The following is a 16,563-nucleotide window of genomic DNA, read 5'->3' on the forward strand; positions in this document are numbered from 1 at the left end:
TATCGCTATACATAGGTTCTAAGTCTTACTTTATGATCAAGGGTCGAAAAAAGTTCTAGTTTTGTGATTCGTGTAGTGGAAAACCTCCAGAACAGTATCCAAGACATCGATTTTTTAAAAAAAATATCAATTTATCACGTTTATTGTCCACTTACGCCGACTAGGAGTTGTTTTTTGAAAAAAATGACTTAAAATCCGTGATCAGCGACCTCAAAAACCCCCAGTAAAGTATTTTCAATGTTTATAAATCGGTTTAAAATCGTAAAACTTGATTTTAATGTCATTTTAATCAAATTTGAAGCAAATTTTCACTTTTCGCGATTTTCTGCATTTCATCGCCGTATGGTGGGTTGAAATTTTTGTAAAAAAAAATCAAAACATGGTTTTCGATGTATTTTTTCCCGTAGAATTCGATTCTGAAGTCAAAAAAATCAAATTTTTCTTTGTTTTTTTTTATTTAAAAAAAAACATGAAAAAACCGTAAAAAATTAGGTTTTTCGAGCAAAACCCCATAAAAAAGTAGCTGGACCCTACTTTTTTATTGCAAATTCGGATTCAGCGTCGAAAAATACATAAGAATATATAGGTCTGGTCAATTGCACAGACACTCTTGTTTTTTTTTGTGGGCCTGTGTTATTTGATAAACAAATTACTTACGGCGAGTTAAATGTGAAAAAACATGGATTTTTCAATTTAAAAAAAGTCAGTTTTTATTTATTTAATGGAAAATTTGCTGCTTGAGAAAAAAACTGTAAATGGAGACTCAGATTCATTTTTCAACAGCTATCTAACTATATATATATATTTTTTTTTCAAATTTCGAATTTCACTTTTGTACCTGACGTCACAGCCTGGACAATAATTTTACTCGTTCTCGAGCGCCTGTCGCCTTCTTGTCCAGAACTCCTCAATTAAGAATGACTTTTTGGGTCCTGCTTGGAGGTCGGATTTAAGAAAAAGTATCTCACTACTAATCCTGTAAGTTTCGAATGTAAGCATTATGAACTTTCTTTGTAAATAAAAAACCTGGCAACAAAATGTTGCGTTTTTTTTTCTATCCATCGACGTAACTAGCAATAACTTTTATATTTCACAATAGAAGTTACTAAATAAAAGATGACAATTTGGGTCAGAGCTGCAGAAAATTATATGTCAAAGGATTTGTCAATCTATTTTAGTTTAAAATTTAAAGAAAACAGAGCATAATCTAAGCAAATTTCAGAACTGCACGGCCCAGCCTTTACACGAAAACTAAAAAAAAAAAAGGAAATTTATTTATTTATTCGAACTTGATTAATTGAAAATAATTTCAAAAGTACCTCCCCAACACAAATTCAGAGCTGCACACTTTCCATTAAGAACTGCACACTTGTGCAGAGCTGCACGTTAGATTATGCTCTGAAAGAAAACTTTTTGTGCTGTTTTCCATAGACGTGACATTCATCAACATGGGGATATTTTCATGTTTTGACGTTCCTGACAAGATGTCTGCACACCGAGGGTCGAACAATAATACCAATGAGGATAATATTGCATGAACTGAGATAAACATATTTTTAGAAATTTGAAGCAGTGAATAACGTTATAGAGAAAAGAAAAAATTTTGCAGGTTTCTGATACTTAAAAAAAAATTGTATTTCACGCCTATATTGACACATTTAAAGAGATGTGAGGTCACTATGTTATACAATTGAACACCAATCAGGCCACTTTAGCCACCACGCTAATTTTAGAAATTTGGACCAATCAGGTCTCACTACCGTCGCGACTTTCGCATTGACACCTGATCCATCTGTTTTTCAGTCTAAGCAGATCTCAACTAACTTATAGTGCTTTCCATTCTAGAGCGGAAGTTTAGGCGCCGCCATGACACTCAGCGGGCATTTAAAAATTAAGGACATATTTTTTGTAAAATTTACACTATCGTACCTAATTTTAATGTAAAAGTGAATGCAAATGATGTGCCAGGTGCTGAATTATTGTATAAAAAGGTGGGAAAGAAACCATTTGTCAATTAAAAAGGTGGTTAAAATGCAGAAAACAATCTACCAAAGGGAAAAAGCAGCAACTTATTGACTGCTATGTGGAATGCAGGTTATGTTTACAGTGGAAAAATAGTGTTTTTCAGAAAAGTGAAATAATTTTAATAATAAAAAAATATAGAAAAAGGCTGATATTTTTTTAAAAATGCAGTTGAAAATGAATTGATATCTATCATTGTAAGTGGGTTGACAGTTTTAAAAAATCACCTAGCTTGCAAATTACCGAAATAAATACAAATGCGATTTTTTTAGTCTACAAATTTTTCTCTGAAAATCCGTTCAATAAACACCATCGAGTTGAAAAATTTGGGATACTAAACAAGAAGTACTAAGCATGGTGGGTCTAAACCTATATTTTTATAATTAAAAAAATATATTTTTGTTGTGAATAATTTTTTTGCTTTTTTCATAATTATTAAAATTTAGGACCAGACCCCCCTTTCTTAGTGCTTTTTAATCATTATCCCAAATTTTCTTCTCGATGTATTTATCTCTGCGTGCACATAATATCACCCACATATCACTTTTACTCCATTTCGCGAAATTTTTTATATGCCTTCTAAATGAACCCTCGGGAATGTCACCCTCTCGAAATATTAAACAGGGTTTTTGAAATTTAATAAAATAATAACTACATTCCAAGTAGGACTTGCACTGACTGTCACTTTTGCACTTTTCAAAACAGCCCTTCTTGTGCGCACCAATCTTTTTTCTTTTCAATGGATTTTCTCCTGGTATATCCGACATTTCTTTTTCGGGAAGTTTTTTAACTTCAAGTTTTTCGAAATAGATTTTTTTTCGTCAATGTTTACTATTCCCACATACGTTTCTATGAAAAATTATCCTCCACTCACATGGAAGTGATATATATTTTTTGCGCTTCCGCAATGTCGTTTTCTTAAATGAAAAGGTCTATTGCAACTGCATACGCTGTTTTATAAATTAAAACTACAAGGCGCTAAGGCCCTTTTACTAAATACTTTCAGAACTAGTAAATTCTCTGGCGGAAAGATTCAAATGACTCTAAAATGGAATTTATTATGTAAGTATAGAATCAATAAATATTTAGCAATTACTATTGTACACGAATTCTACAAATACTATAAGTTTATTGCACCTTAGGAAACCTGTAGGTGAGTATTTTATCCGAATTCAACTATATTAGAACTTTCTTTAAAGATATAGCTCAATTCACTGTCCAAAGTAGATTTTGAGGTTAGGCACTTGAGATCTTGAGCTATTTTTAGAATAGTTAATGAGTCATGGCGCCAGTCAGACGCTATAAAAAAAGGACGTTTGGACTTACAAACAGAAAACTGTCAATCAAAGATATTGACGTTTTATTTTGATAAAAGTTGGACTTTGGATACCTTATCCTTGAACTGTCACTTACTTTAATTCCCGAAATCACTAGCGGGAGCAAAGTGACCTTATGTACGATTGGTTAAAAGTTAAAAATAGGGATAAATCCCGCCCAAAACGAGATTATAAATATAGATGCAGAGCTCAGAAAAATCAGTGATAGTTACAAGTTTCAGTCTGATTAGAGCTTATTGGCGGCTACTTCTCATCTTGGCACGCACACAAAAAAACCTTGAACCTGCAACTCTTAGGCTTTTTAGTTTTTTTGGGATTATACAGACATAGAAGAATTCAGATAAATTCAAAGCCATTGCGACCTACCGATTTCGCGATTGCGCACTACGCGACTAGTGTTCGGATGTACATCGATGTCAAGTGTTAAACTCACTTGTGTGTGTTTTAGGATTAAAACTAATAAAAGCATTGTTTGTTATTCACAAACAATTCTTATTTATTTAGAAACAAATAAGATGGACAATATCAAGTCCTGACTCCGAATTGTTCGACCTTTTCAAAGTTTTTTCCGATTCTCAATACCAGCCTTTTCAAATCTGCCGCGTCTACCACTAACTGCAATATACGATCATTTTCGTTTATTCTAGAGATCAAATAAGAGAATATTTCGTAATATCGTTGTATTGATTAAATCATTTATTTTCAAACCTGACCTATATTTCGCGGCTAATGTATTAAACCATTTAACGTCAGGTAACGGACCTAAACCTCAACGAATCAGCGCAGAATATGAAGAGAAGAAATTCGATAGCAGAGATTTTACGTAACACTATCAAAATCTAAAACGCTAAAACAAAAAAGAAATCGAAAATAAGAGCCAAATCAAAAAAGGTAAACGATATAAACAAAGAATTGATTTAGAAATCAGCTAATTTTCTAAAAACGGTGGATCATTTGCTAAGAACTGTTTTGGAGGTGGATGTGATTTTAAGAAGGATAAAAATTTGAATAAAATTTATATTCCTTTACCGCAAAACATACAAACACGTCGGCAATGGCAGAAGATACTTGGGCCGACTATTCCAATTATTTTTTTCGCAATTAATATAAATTATTATTTAATAATAATAATAATAATAATATATAAGAGCCATTTAGAGACATTTATACACTTTTAAATGCATGTGTAGAAAACATTTTTACTTTTCTTTAATTTGCATAATCCAGGTAGTTTGAGTTTCCCCGCGAAGAATGACGTCACAAAGATATAGCCAATCTATGGGTTTGGCGAAAAATGCCGCGAATAGGAGTAATATTCAAACTTGATTAAGAAACAGAACAAGTTCATTATTGCTTTATCTTATATGATCTTCAATACTTTAATCTACAGAACTGTATTTTAATTCAAAAACTCCAATTATTTCACTCAAAAGAAAATGGAGATGCTATCCCAATAGAGTAGCCGACACTTACTAAGGGCCCTTTGTTAAGCTTTCGGATTAAAACTTAGAAATAGATTTTTAAATTTCAAAGTTAACCTAACACATAATAATCCGGGATCTGCGTATCTCGTAACTGGAATAAGATACGCCAGAACAGACAACATTTTTTATTTCAACTCTAAAATAGTACTTAAGTATATAAGTTGTAATCATAAAATATGTATGATGAAAAAATTCATTAATTTAAAAAAAGTATTTTTAGTTTTAAAAAAAATCGTAAAGGAACTCGAAAAGGACCCAAATCCCTCTGACTATCTCTTCAGACGAAATCATTCAAATTGAGCCTGCATATAGCCTGAAATGGGCCAGGCCAGAAACATTTTAAGAGAAAGTGAAAAGTCAAACATTCAAACCTACCTCTAAATTTACTATCACAGGTTTAGAAAATTCGACTGATTCGTCTGATTCAAAGAGGTGCTCCAGTCTCAATAAAACACTTCCGTCTCTCCATGGTTCTAACGTCAGAATACGAACGCTGCGAGGCAAGCTTTTAGCCAGGCCAGACATCTGTCAGAATATAAAAGCGAAATCATTTTTTAATCGAGTTTTAGAAAAAAATTCTAAAAGAGAATCACATTAGATTCATTACTAATTTTTATTTTTCTATTAACTCTAGGTAAATGAATCAGTTGGTTCCAAAAAAATATTTTGGGAGCGTGCATTAATTTCGAGAGATTTCTAAGAGATGGCGTTACTTGTACTGAATCTGTAGGGATATGAAAACTAATTAAACAAATCTTTGTGAAATCTCTCTAAAATCTTTGAAAATCTTTGAAATATTTTTTAAGCATTTGTGACATTTTTGAAATAATTGTAAAATAATTGGGAAATCATTTATGCCTTTGTCAAATATTTTTAATTTATCCGCAATCTTAGTGAAATCTTTGCGAAATATTCGAAATATTTGGTAATATTCGTAAAATTATTGAAATCTTTGTGGAATGTTTGGGAAATCATTCATCTCTATGTAAAATCTTTTAAATCTAGGCAAAATCTTTGCGAATATTTTTATGAAATATTTTAATTTTAATGCAATATACAATACATATACATACAAATATGAGTGTCTTTCAAAATATTTTTAAGATTACGTCGATAGATAATCAACCGTCATTTGACAATTAAGAATTACTTTTTGGGTCCTGCTTGGAGGTCGGATTTAAGAAAAAGTATCTCACTACTAATCCTGTAAGTTTTCAATGTGAGCATTATAAAATTTCGTTGTAAATAAAAAAACGGGCAACAAAACGTTGCATATTTTTTATTTTTTTTTTTTGTACCCATCGACGTAAATGGCAACAACTTTTATATTTCACAAAAGAAATTACTGAATAAAAGATTATAATTTGGGTCAGAGCTGCAGAAAATTATTTGCCGAAGGATTTTTCAATCTATTTTACTTTAAAACTTTAAGAACACTTTTTGTGTTGTTTTCCATCGACGTAACATTCACCAACATGACCATATTTTCATGTTGTGACGCTCGCTGACAAGATGTCTGCACGCCGAGGGTCGAACAGTAATACCAATGAGGATAATATTGCATTAACTGAGATAAACATATTTTTAGAAATTTGAAGCAGTGAATATCGTTATGAATAAAAGAATTAATTTTTCCGGTTTCTCATACTTTCAACAACAAAAATTTCTAGTTCACGCCTATATTGACACATTTAAAGAGATGTGAGGCCAGTAAGATTTACAATTGAACACCAATCAGACCACTTTAGTCACTATGCTACTTTTTAAAATTATAAAAATTATAAAATCTTTGGAAATGTTTGCGAAGATATCTTTAAAATTTTGGAAATAATTTTGAAAGCTTTATCTACTGAAAATGTATTCTTCAATGCTGCCATGTTGTGACATGATCAATGTGGCTAATTTTTGTATACAATGTTATTATATACTCACATGCATCTTATAATTTTCCTTCCAGTCATCGTATGATGTGGTTTCAAGAGGAGTAATAAAAATCCAGGGTTGAAGGGACAATCTCAGAGCCTCATTTTTCTCCTGAAGCACGAATTCATTGGACTGGCTTCCAACAAGCACAGAATGTTTCCCCCTGGCTACTACTCCCATTCCGTAAGCAGTCCCATTCAAAGCTTGTCTCACACCTTGGTCATCATCCTTCAAACACCTTCGATGAACCTGAAACATACAATTTTATATTTAGTAGTGAACACAGTTGAAATATTGAATTCTAAATTTCGTCAACAATTGAATTTAACAGATGAAAATCCAATCAAATACACTCTCACTCATAAGACACGAGAAGCTCGGGAATATGAAACTCCTAAGATACGAGCCCCACTCCTGCGACGTTTAGATTTCGGGGGTAATGCGTGAGAACACACACAGGCCTACTCAGCGCACGCGCACGTCGATTTCAAGCCAGCGCGTACTCGCGCACGCCTGGCTTTCAAGTAGGGCGGGGATAGAGTGAAAAATTCCGCTCGCTCTTTTGGAGTCGGTCATCTCGTATCTGTGGAGCTCTCGTATTTTTGAAGCTCGTATATTTGAAGTACGAGTGTAATAAGAAATAATTTATGAACAAGTTCTTCACCATCAGTTCAATTTCACCATCCCTCAAACTACTTCCTCCTTGTGCCCTGTCAGTAAGTACAGCCAGTTTCAAATTTCTTTCTTCATCTTTTAGGGAAATTTTCGTCGTTACTGGATAGTAATTTCCAGCAACTGGCTCGCTGAACTGTGAATCCCATGTGGATTGCACAACTTTTCTCTTTCGTTTCAACATTTCTCGGCCATTGCTGTCTGTTGAAAATTCCCCATTTGATCGCAAATGTGTTGTGTATTTGGTTATTATTTCTTTCCCAATCTTGTCACTGTAACAATTTTACGTGTTTTCATGATAAACATAGAAATGAAGTTTTATTTGTTCATTTGAATTTACAAAAGCTGCTGAATAAATTTATGCTGGTTAATCAGTATGTCTCGTAAGAGACTTTGGATCTTTAAAATTTAAGAAATTTGAATGAGATTAAAATCAAATTTAAAATTCTGTTGGACGTTTAATAATGAAGTTAATTTATGAAATTCCTGAAAATAAAACGAAGAATCCAACGTCCAAATTTGGACAACCACCATTAAATGCTCCTATTGTAATTTAAAATACATATTTTTTATTTTTTGAAAGAACAGAAAAATTTTACAAAAATAAAAAAGAGGAAATAAAATGAGAAGGAAACCTACCGAATTCCCTTCCTTGTCTTTTTATCATTTCTTTTTTCTTTTTTATTTTCATTCTTAAATCACAAAAAAACCATTTGTAAATTATTTCGTTGTTTGTGAGATTTAAAAAGGTCGCAGGGACAAAGAGAGTGATTATGGAATTTTTGGTAGAAAATCAATCTTCTCGGTTCAAAATTCTGTTTGTTTTAAAAAACATGTATTTTTTCCGGTAGAAAATGCAACTGTTATAGTACGTTCAAAGTGTTGTCATTTTTTGTTTCAAAATTCAATTGTCTTATAAAAAATTAGTTTTTTTTTGTTTAAATAAATAAACTATTTTGTTGAAAATTCAACTATTTTTTTAACATGTGTCTTTCTGGTTATAAAATGCGTACATTTGGATACCTTCTAAAAAATCGTCTTTTTATCTGAAAAGTATGGTTGAAGTATTTGGTTGAAAATTGAACTAATTGGCTGAATATTAAATTTTTTCTTAAAAATAAAGTTTTTCGTTTAAAATAAAATTTTTTCCTAAAAATTTAAATTGTTGTTAAAATATTATAGTTTTGGTTAAAAGTTCAATTTTTTAATTTCAAATTCAAATTTATTTTAGAATTTTTTTTTTTTTGCTTTATTTTGGTTCACAATTCAATTTTTTTATTAAAAAATCGCTTTTTTAGTGAAAAAATCTATTTTTCTTCGTTGAAAATGAACATGGTTTTGAAAACTCGAGTTTTTATAAGAATTTTGGTTTTTAGCTTTCAAATTTAATTGTTTAGTTAAAAATCCACTTTTTTGGTTAGAGATTCGTCTTTTGTTTATCGAAAATTCGACTTTTTTGTTAAACATTAGTTTTTCTGTGCACAAAATTATTATTTTTGTTAATTCATTTTTTTTAGAAAAGTCTTCTTTCGTTGAAAATGAACTTTTTTGTTAAAGTCAATCTTTTTATAGAAATTATTTTCACATTTGTTTAAAATTCTTTTTTTTTTCATAGAAAATCTATTTTTTCATTGAAAATGGAACTGTTTAGTTGAAATTTAAACTAATTTTAATTTAATATGAAAATATTTTTTGTTTGAAATAATAACTATTACATTTTTCTTGAAAGTTCATCTTTTTAGGTTGCAAATTACTTGTTTTTTTTAACTAACTTTCTTATTTGAAATTTATATTTTCGGGTGAAAAATTTGCCTTTCTTGTAGTAAAAAATTCCACTATTTAATGGAAAATTTACTTTTTTTATCAAAAATTTTCGAAAAGTTAGCTTTTTTTGGTTAAAAATTAAGTTTTTGTAATAAAAAATTAAATCTCTACGAAAAAATTTTATGGGTTGGAAATTTAATTTTTTTGTTTACAAACCAGCTTATTTGGTCAAAAATTCATCTGAGCTTGCAAATTCAACTATTCAGCTGAAAATTCAACTATTTTTTTTTAAGATTAATTCTTTTTGGTGGAAAATTCGGCAGTTTTGTCAAACATTAGTTTTTTTTGTACAGAAAATTACTATTTTTGGTTTAGAAATTCTTCTTTTATCGTAGAAAAGTCTCATCTTTTGTTATTTTGTTATTTAATTGTTAAGTCTCATCTTATTGTTAAAAATTCAGCAGTCTAGGTTCAAAATTTAACAGTATTCTAAAAAAGGTCTTTGTTGTTTATTGAAATATTTGGTTGATACTCCATCTATTTTGCTACAAATGATCTTTTTGTTGAAAATTTGTTTTTTTTTCAGTTCACAAGTCAACCTTTTTGTGAAAAATTAGACATTTTGGCTTGATGATTCAACAATTGAGCAGATTTTTTTTCTTTTAATTGAGAAAAATCATTTTTATTTAACAATTGAATACTTTTCTTGACATTTTGTCTTTTTGGCTTGAAAATTCATATTCTGGTAGAAATTGTTTTAATCTTTTTGGTCGAAAATTCTACTATTTAGTTGAAAATTTAATTTTTCCATTTAAAACTTAACAACTTTGTTTAGAAAATTGTCAATAAAAATACATATATCTCTTAAAAATTTATTGCAGAACAATAAGATAATAATGATTAAAAAGACTAAATAAATTATAAAAAAGAGGGCAAAGGTTTTTGGTTGGTTGCATTCTCGTTTTCTCTCCTCTTTTTCATTTTTGTGAAACGTTTTTTTCTTTTTCAGTAAAAGAAGATCCTTTCCCAAATTAAAATAGAAGCATTTTATGGTGGTTCCCCAAATTTGGCCTTTGGATCCCTGTTTTTATTGTCAGGAATTCTATATACGAGGTCTGTTCAAAAAATACGCGGATTGAGGTCATAAAAAAAAGTACTTTATTTGGAAGTTACACGTCAGGGTATCCTTGAAAATACTCTCTTCCCCAACGCACACACTTATCCCAACGGTGTTTCCGCTTTTTGAAACCGTCCTGGTACGCTTCTTTTGTGATGGCTTTCAGCTCCTTCGTCTCATTTGCCTTAATCTCCGAAATCGTCTCAAGTCTTCTTCTTTTGAGGGGTTTTTTTAGTATTGGGAACAAGAAAAAGTCACAAGGAGCAAAGACTCACGAGTTCTGAGTGCTGAGTGAGCTGGAGCGTTGCCACAAATTTCGCAGTAACGCGGTGCATCTTCAATTTTTCGGTCAAAATCTCGTAACAAAATTCAACTGATATCCCACACTCTTCGGCAAGCTCCCTAATGGTCAGACCTCTATTTTCGCTCACCAGAGTGTTTTATACAGCTGATATGTACGAACTTAGCGACACCAAGTGGATTCTCCTGAAACCAACACGAGCCGTGAAATTCGAACTGTCCGCGTATTTTTTGAACTGACCTCGTATTTAAATTTGGATCTTTGATGTTTTTAGGACATCTTTACCAAACTTTAACATCTAGTTTCTATTTGTGGTAAACCCTGCTTTAAGAAAATTAGATTTGATAATTAAACTCTTACTCGATATTAATGGGCCCAACTAGCCAGTTAAATTCAATTCTTTCGTCCTCAGCGTAAACTCTGACAACCTGGCTGATCCATTCGTTAACAGTCATTTGAAGCTCATCAACCAAGGGACCTGTAATTTAATTCTATCTCTTTGAAACAAAAATTTTTTCAAACTAAAGTAATTATATTCCTTAGGTAATTTAGAAAAAAGTATCTACAGCAGAGCCTAAATTGCTGTTTAAAATTCATCATTTTGGTTTCAAAATTCAACAATTTAATTAAAATTATTTCTTTCTCTTGGCTCAACACTATTTCTTGGTCGGAAATTCATCTTTTTGTTTGAAAATTCAACAATTTGGTTAAAAAAACTTTCAGGGAGAAGACTGGAAATAGATCATATATCAATTTAGATTGATGATTGGATCAAAATTATTTTGTTTAACTCACAGTAACGAAATGGAACGAATGTTTCGGACGGCTTTCTAATTAAATAATTTAACTGATTTGTTGTTGAAAAGTCTTCTTCTTATTATAAAAATCTATTTTCCATTTAAAATGAGAATCTTTTTTGGTTTAAATATTAACTATTACATTTTCGGTTGCGTATTCAGCTTCTTTGGTAGAAAATTCTATTATTTTTCTGAAATTTTGTCTTTTTGGATTTGAATTCTTTCTATTTTTTTCTTGACATAATGTTCAGAAATTTGATTTCTTATTGATTTTTCGAATGAAAATTCTTTCTCAGTTGAAAATTTCACTCTTTTATTCAAAATTGATTATTTTTGCTTAAAAATCCATTTGTTTTTGTAGAAACTTCATCTTTTTAAAAATTCAAGTATTTGGTTGGAAATTAATTGCGTTTTAGAGGAGGATTCAAGTATTTGGTTAAGAAGTCGTCTTTTTTGGTTGAATTCAAATATTTCAAAATTAAAAATTTTTTATCAACAATTTGTAATTTTTCCTTAAAACTTCGAGAAGTTTGTTAAGAATTCATCCTTATTGGTTGAAAATTTCGTCCTTTTGAAAAAATTTGAGCAGAAAATTTAACAATTTTGTTATAAAGTTCAATTATCTGATTGACAATTAAGTTTTTGGTCAAGATTCAACAATATTTGAAGAATTCATCTTTTCAACTAGAGAATTTATAGAATTGGTTGTTTAAGTTTTTTCTTTCTTAGCTCAAATCCTTTTTTTTTAATTTCAGCTCTTTTGTTAAGAATTTATCATTCTGGTTGAACAATTTATCGCTTTTAGTAAAACTTTAATATTTTTTGGTCGAAATTCAACTGTTTGGCTGAAAATTAATTTGATTTTCTTAAGGTTTTAACTATTTTGTTGAAAAGTCGTATTTTTTAATGAATTCAAGTACTTAAACTAAAAGTCCTTTTTGGATTAAATACTGTGACATTTCTCTTTTGGAATTCATCACTTTACCATCAAACTTAAACTACTTTGTTAAGAATTTGTTCTTGATTAAAAACGTAACTACTAGGTTGAAAGTTTATATACTTAGTTAAAAATGAATCTTTTTGATTAAAGATTTATCATTTCAGTTGTAAATTTGATTTTCCGGTTGAAAATTCAAATATCTTGTTTAAAATTTCATCTTTTTCATTTAAAAATTCAGCTCTTTGATGAAAATTCAATATTTTTTATTGAGAATGCAACTATATGGTGAAAAATTATTTTTTTTTAATTTATAATTTTACTCTTATTTAGAAAATTCGTATTTTTAGATGACAAATTCAACCATTTACTTTAAAAATTTTCTCATAACTTGACTGAAATATCTTGCATGATTGAAAATTAAACTATTAGTTTAAAAGTTGATCTAATTTGTTGAATATTTGTATTTTTTGTTGAGGATTTACCATTTTAGTTAAAAATTTTTTGTTTTAATTGAAAATTCATCTTTTTTAGTCGAAATTTAATCTTTTTTATTAAAAATCATCCCTTTTTGCAAAAAATTATTCTATTTTAATTAATAATTCAATAATTTTTTTGTAGGAAATTCGCTATTTGAATGAAAATTCCACAATTAGGTAGAATATTTAACTATTTAGTGGAAAATTAAATTCTTTGGATGAAAATTTAACCTACTGATTGAAAATTATGTTCTTGCTTTTGTTTTGTTTTTGTAAACATGGTAGGCTTGGTTTAAAATTGAACTTCTGTTTTGAAAGTCGATGATCTGCCTTGTTAAAAATTAATTTTTTTGTTAAGATTTCGTCATTTTAGTAGAAAATTCATCTTTTTGGTCGAAATTTAATTTTTTTTATTAAAAATGCAAACATTTTGCAGAAAACTAGTCTTGATCAATCAATTATCGTTTTGTAGAAAATTTGCATTTTGCATTAAAATTTAAAAAATTTTCTATTCATAATATTTTTTATTTAAATTTGTCCTTTTTTTGAAAGAAAATTTGTCTTCTTGGATTAAAAGGCAACCATTTTTTTCAAATTGTTTTTCTACCTTGGTTGGAATATCTTGCTTGGTTGAAAATTCAACTACTAGGTTTAAAGTTGATCTACTTGGTTGAAAATGAATTATTTTTGTTCCAAGATTGATAATTTCATTTGAAAATTCGATTCTTTGGTTGAAAATTCTACTATTTGATTTAAAATTATATTTTTTGTTGAAAACTAAATTCAAAAATTGTTGGTTGAAAATCCAACTATTTTGTTGCAAATTTACCTTTTTACTTTGAAAATTCATCTTTTTTGTTTTAAATTAAATTTTTTTATTAATAATGTAAACAGTTGGAAGAAAATTATTCTTTTTTAATTAATAATTTAAGTGTTTTGTAGGAAATTCGCCTTTTGCATGAAATTTCAATAATTAAGTACAAAATTTAACTATTTGTTTAAAAATTAAATTATTTTGATGAAAATTAAACTGTTTGGTTGAAAATGATGTTTTTCTGTTGAAAATTCATATTCTTGAGTTGAAAATTTACCAGTCTTTTTTATATGTATAAAATTCATCTTTTTGACTAAAATTTCAACTCGTTTTTTACCATTTTTTGTATCATGACTGTTGGAAATTGTTGTTGAAAATTAAAATTTTTGAGAAAAAATTGGTGAAAATTCAACAAATAGGTTGCAAGTTGATCTAATTTGTTAAAAATTCATTTTTTTGTGCAAGATGTACAATTTCTATTATAAATTCATAATTTTAATTAAAAATTCGACTTTTTTTTTTAAATCAACTATTTTTCTGGAAATTCTTCTTTCGTATGAAAATTTAATAATGAGATACAGAATTTAAAAAAAAATGAAAATTAAATTACTTGGGTTAAAATTCAATTATTGGTAGAAACTATTATTGGTTGGGAGTATTTGGTTAAAAATCCATCTATATTGTTGACAATTTTTTATTTTCTTCAGAAATGTAAGAAATGTAAAATTTTTCAACTTGAATTCAATTTAATGTCCACATTATTATTATTTTTTTTTTTTTGTTACTTCTTTTTGTAAGTGGGAGGGTCCACATACAAAAAGTTTGTGTGCCAAAATTAAAGAAATTTTAGGCCCTGATCTGCAGAAAAAAAGAGAATGTAATAAAATATAAAAATGGGACACGAACCTCTGTGTAGTTGGAAATGTCCTTTAAAGTGAAAATCGCGAAGTCCAGTAGTTTGATTCGGCCTAAAGATATAGGCACCAGAAGCACGATTCTTAACTCCCCGGTTATTACCTTGAGTTCCCTCATAGTAATGGAATGATTGTGTTAATTGAACTCCTCTCTTAATTTTAGATTCGATAATAACTTTTCCACTTGTGTCAACACTGATACTAAATGCCTAAAAATAAGAAGACGTTTACAACCTTCGCTTCGATAGGCCCGCAGTGCGCGAGTGCTCAGTCGAGCATATTGCGCAATATTATACATTCCAATTGAAAATAGTTAAAAGGACCCTGACTTTTTACGTTAACCCCCCCCCCCCCCCCCCCCCCCCCCCCCGATTTTTAGCCAAGGCTTTTCGCAGGCAACCCCCGACACTGGACTGAAACCGAGAGTTTAGTGGAATTGAATTCTCAACCAAACAGATGCATTTTTGACAAGAAAGAATTATTTTATAGTCAAAATGATGCATTTTAAACCTGAAAATATAAGTTTTTCAATCAACGATGAAATTTTAAACTTTAAAAATTGATTATCAACGAAATAAAACAAATTTTCGACCAGTTGAATTAAATTAATGAAGATAAATGTTTAACAAAAGAGTAAAATCTTTAAAAAAGATTACTTTTCAATCAAACAGTTGCATGCTCACCCAAAAAGGATGAGTTTTCGATAAAAAATGGATTAGATCAATTTTCAGTTAAATAATTAATTTGTCAATAAAGATTAAATTTTAAGAAAGAAGACTAACTTATTAATTTGTATTGATTTATTTATATTTAATTTTTAACGTATAAAAGACGAATTTTCAATCAATAGTAGAAACCTCGACCAAAGCGGATTAATTTTTAACCAAATAGTTACATTTTTAACAAAAAAAAAGGATAACTTTTCAACCCAGAATATTAATTTTGTGTGAAAAAAATATGATTCCTCAACAAAATATATGAGTTTTAAACTAGAAAACAAAAACAAATTTTCAAGTGAAAATATCAATTTTCAAACCAAGATTGGAATACATTTTTAGATCAAAAGTTAATTCTTTACCGGAAAAAAATGAATTTTCTATAAACTAGATCAACTTTTTAACTATCAATACTAAAACAAACAAAAAAAGGGAACCTTCATCAAAATAGTTAAATTTGCAACCAAGAAAACAAATTTTTAAGCAAGTAATTCAAATTTCATACATAGTTCAATTTTCAACTATGAAATATAAATTTTCCACCAAATAAATGAATTTTCAACTAAAAAAGATAAATATTCAACGAAAAAATTTTTTACATAAAAAAGATACATTTTAAATAAAAAATAGTATAAAGGTAGATGAATTTTTCTAAAAAATGACAAATTTTCAATTAGAAGCATCAATTTTCAAACCACAATTGAAATAGTTAAATTTTTACTTGAAAAACAGTTCTAAAATAACAAAAAAAGAACAATTTTCAACAAAATAAATCAATGTTAATAAAAATGAATGGAATTTCCAATTTAATAGTTTCATTTCAACCAAGGATGTAAATTTCCATTCAAAGAAAATAATTTCTTAACAAAGTAGTTAATTTTTAATCAAAAGTGGATTAGCTAACTTAAGAGTTAAGAACAAATTAATTATTAACTAAAAAAGAGGAAGAAATTTTGAAGGTCACAACTAAAAAAATATATTTTTCTAACCAAGTAATTGAATTTCCATTAATATTTGAATTTTTAACTAAAAAAAAAGAATTTTTTAAACGAATAGGTTAATTCTTAACTAAAAAGATAAATTTATTTTCAAAATAAAGAAGCTAAATTCTCAGTGAACAAAAAAAAGTTAACTAAAAATGAAACGAATTCTTAACAGAAAAATGAAATTTACAAGAAAAAAAAGACATGTTTAACAAAGTAGATACTTTTTTAACTTAATAGTTTAATTATCATGAAGATCTTAATTTTCAAATTAAAAAATATACATTTTCGACGAAATAGTTT

General features: G+C 28.8%; 1 protein-coding gene across 1 annotated transcript in view; it reads right to left on the reverse strand.

Moving 5' to 3' along the window:
- The window catches only part of LOC117178569 (lysosomal alpha-mannosidase-like), a 52,722-nt gene that overhangs the window by 2,506 nt on the left and 33,653 nt on the right, over positions 1–16,563 (reverse strand). The window contains exons 12-16 of the mRNA XM_033369998.1: positions 14,554–14,770; positions 10,981–11,098; positions 7,431–7,710; positions 6,776–7,015; positions 5,219–5,368 (exon numbers count right to left, since the gene is read on the reverse strand). Coding sequence (XP_033225889.1) covers positions 5,219–5,368; positions 6,776–7,015; positions 7,431–7,710; positions 10,981–11,098; positions 14,554–14,770 — 1,005 coding nt within the window. The remainder of the gene's footprint in view (positions 1–5,218; positions 5,369–6,775; positions 7,016–7,430; positions 7,711–10,980; positions 11,099–14,553; positions 14,771–16,563) is intronic.

The sequence above is a fragment of the Belonocnema kinseyi genome, chromosome 8 (genome assembly GCF_010883055.1).
Source record: "Belonocnema kinseyi isolate 2016_QV_RU_SX_M_011 chromosome 8, B_treatae_v1, whole genome shotgun sequence".
NCBI classification, from domain to species: Eukaryota; Metazoa; Arthropoda; class Insecta; order Hymenoptera; family Cynipidae; genus Belonocnema; species Belonocnema kinseyi.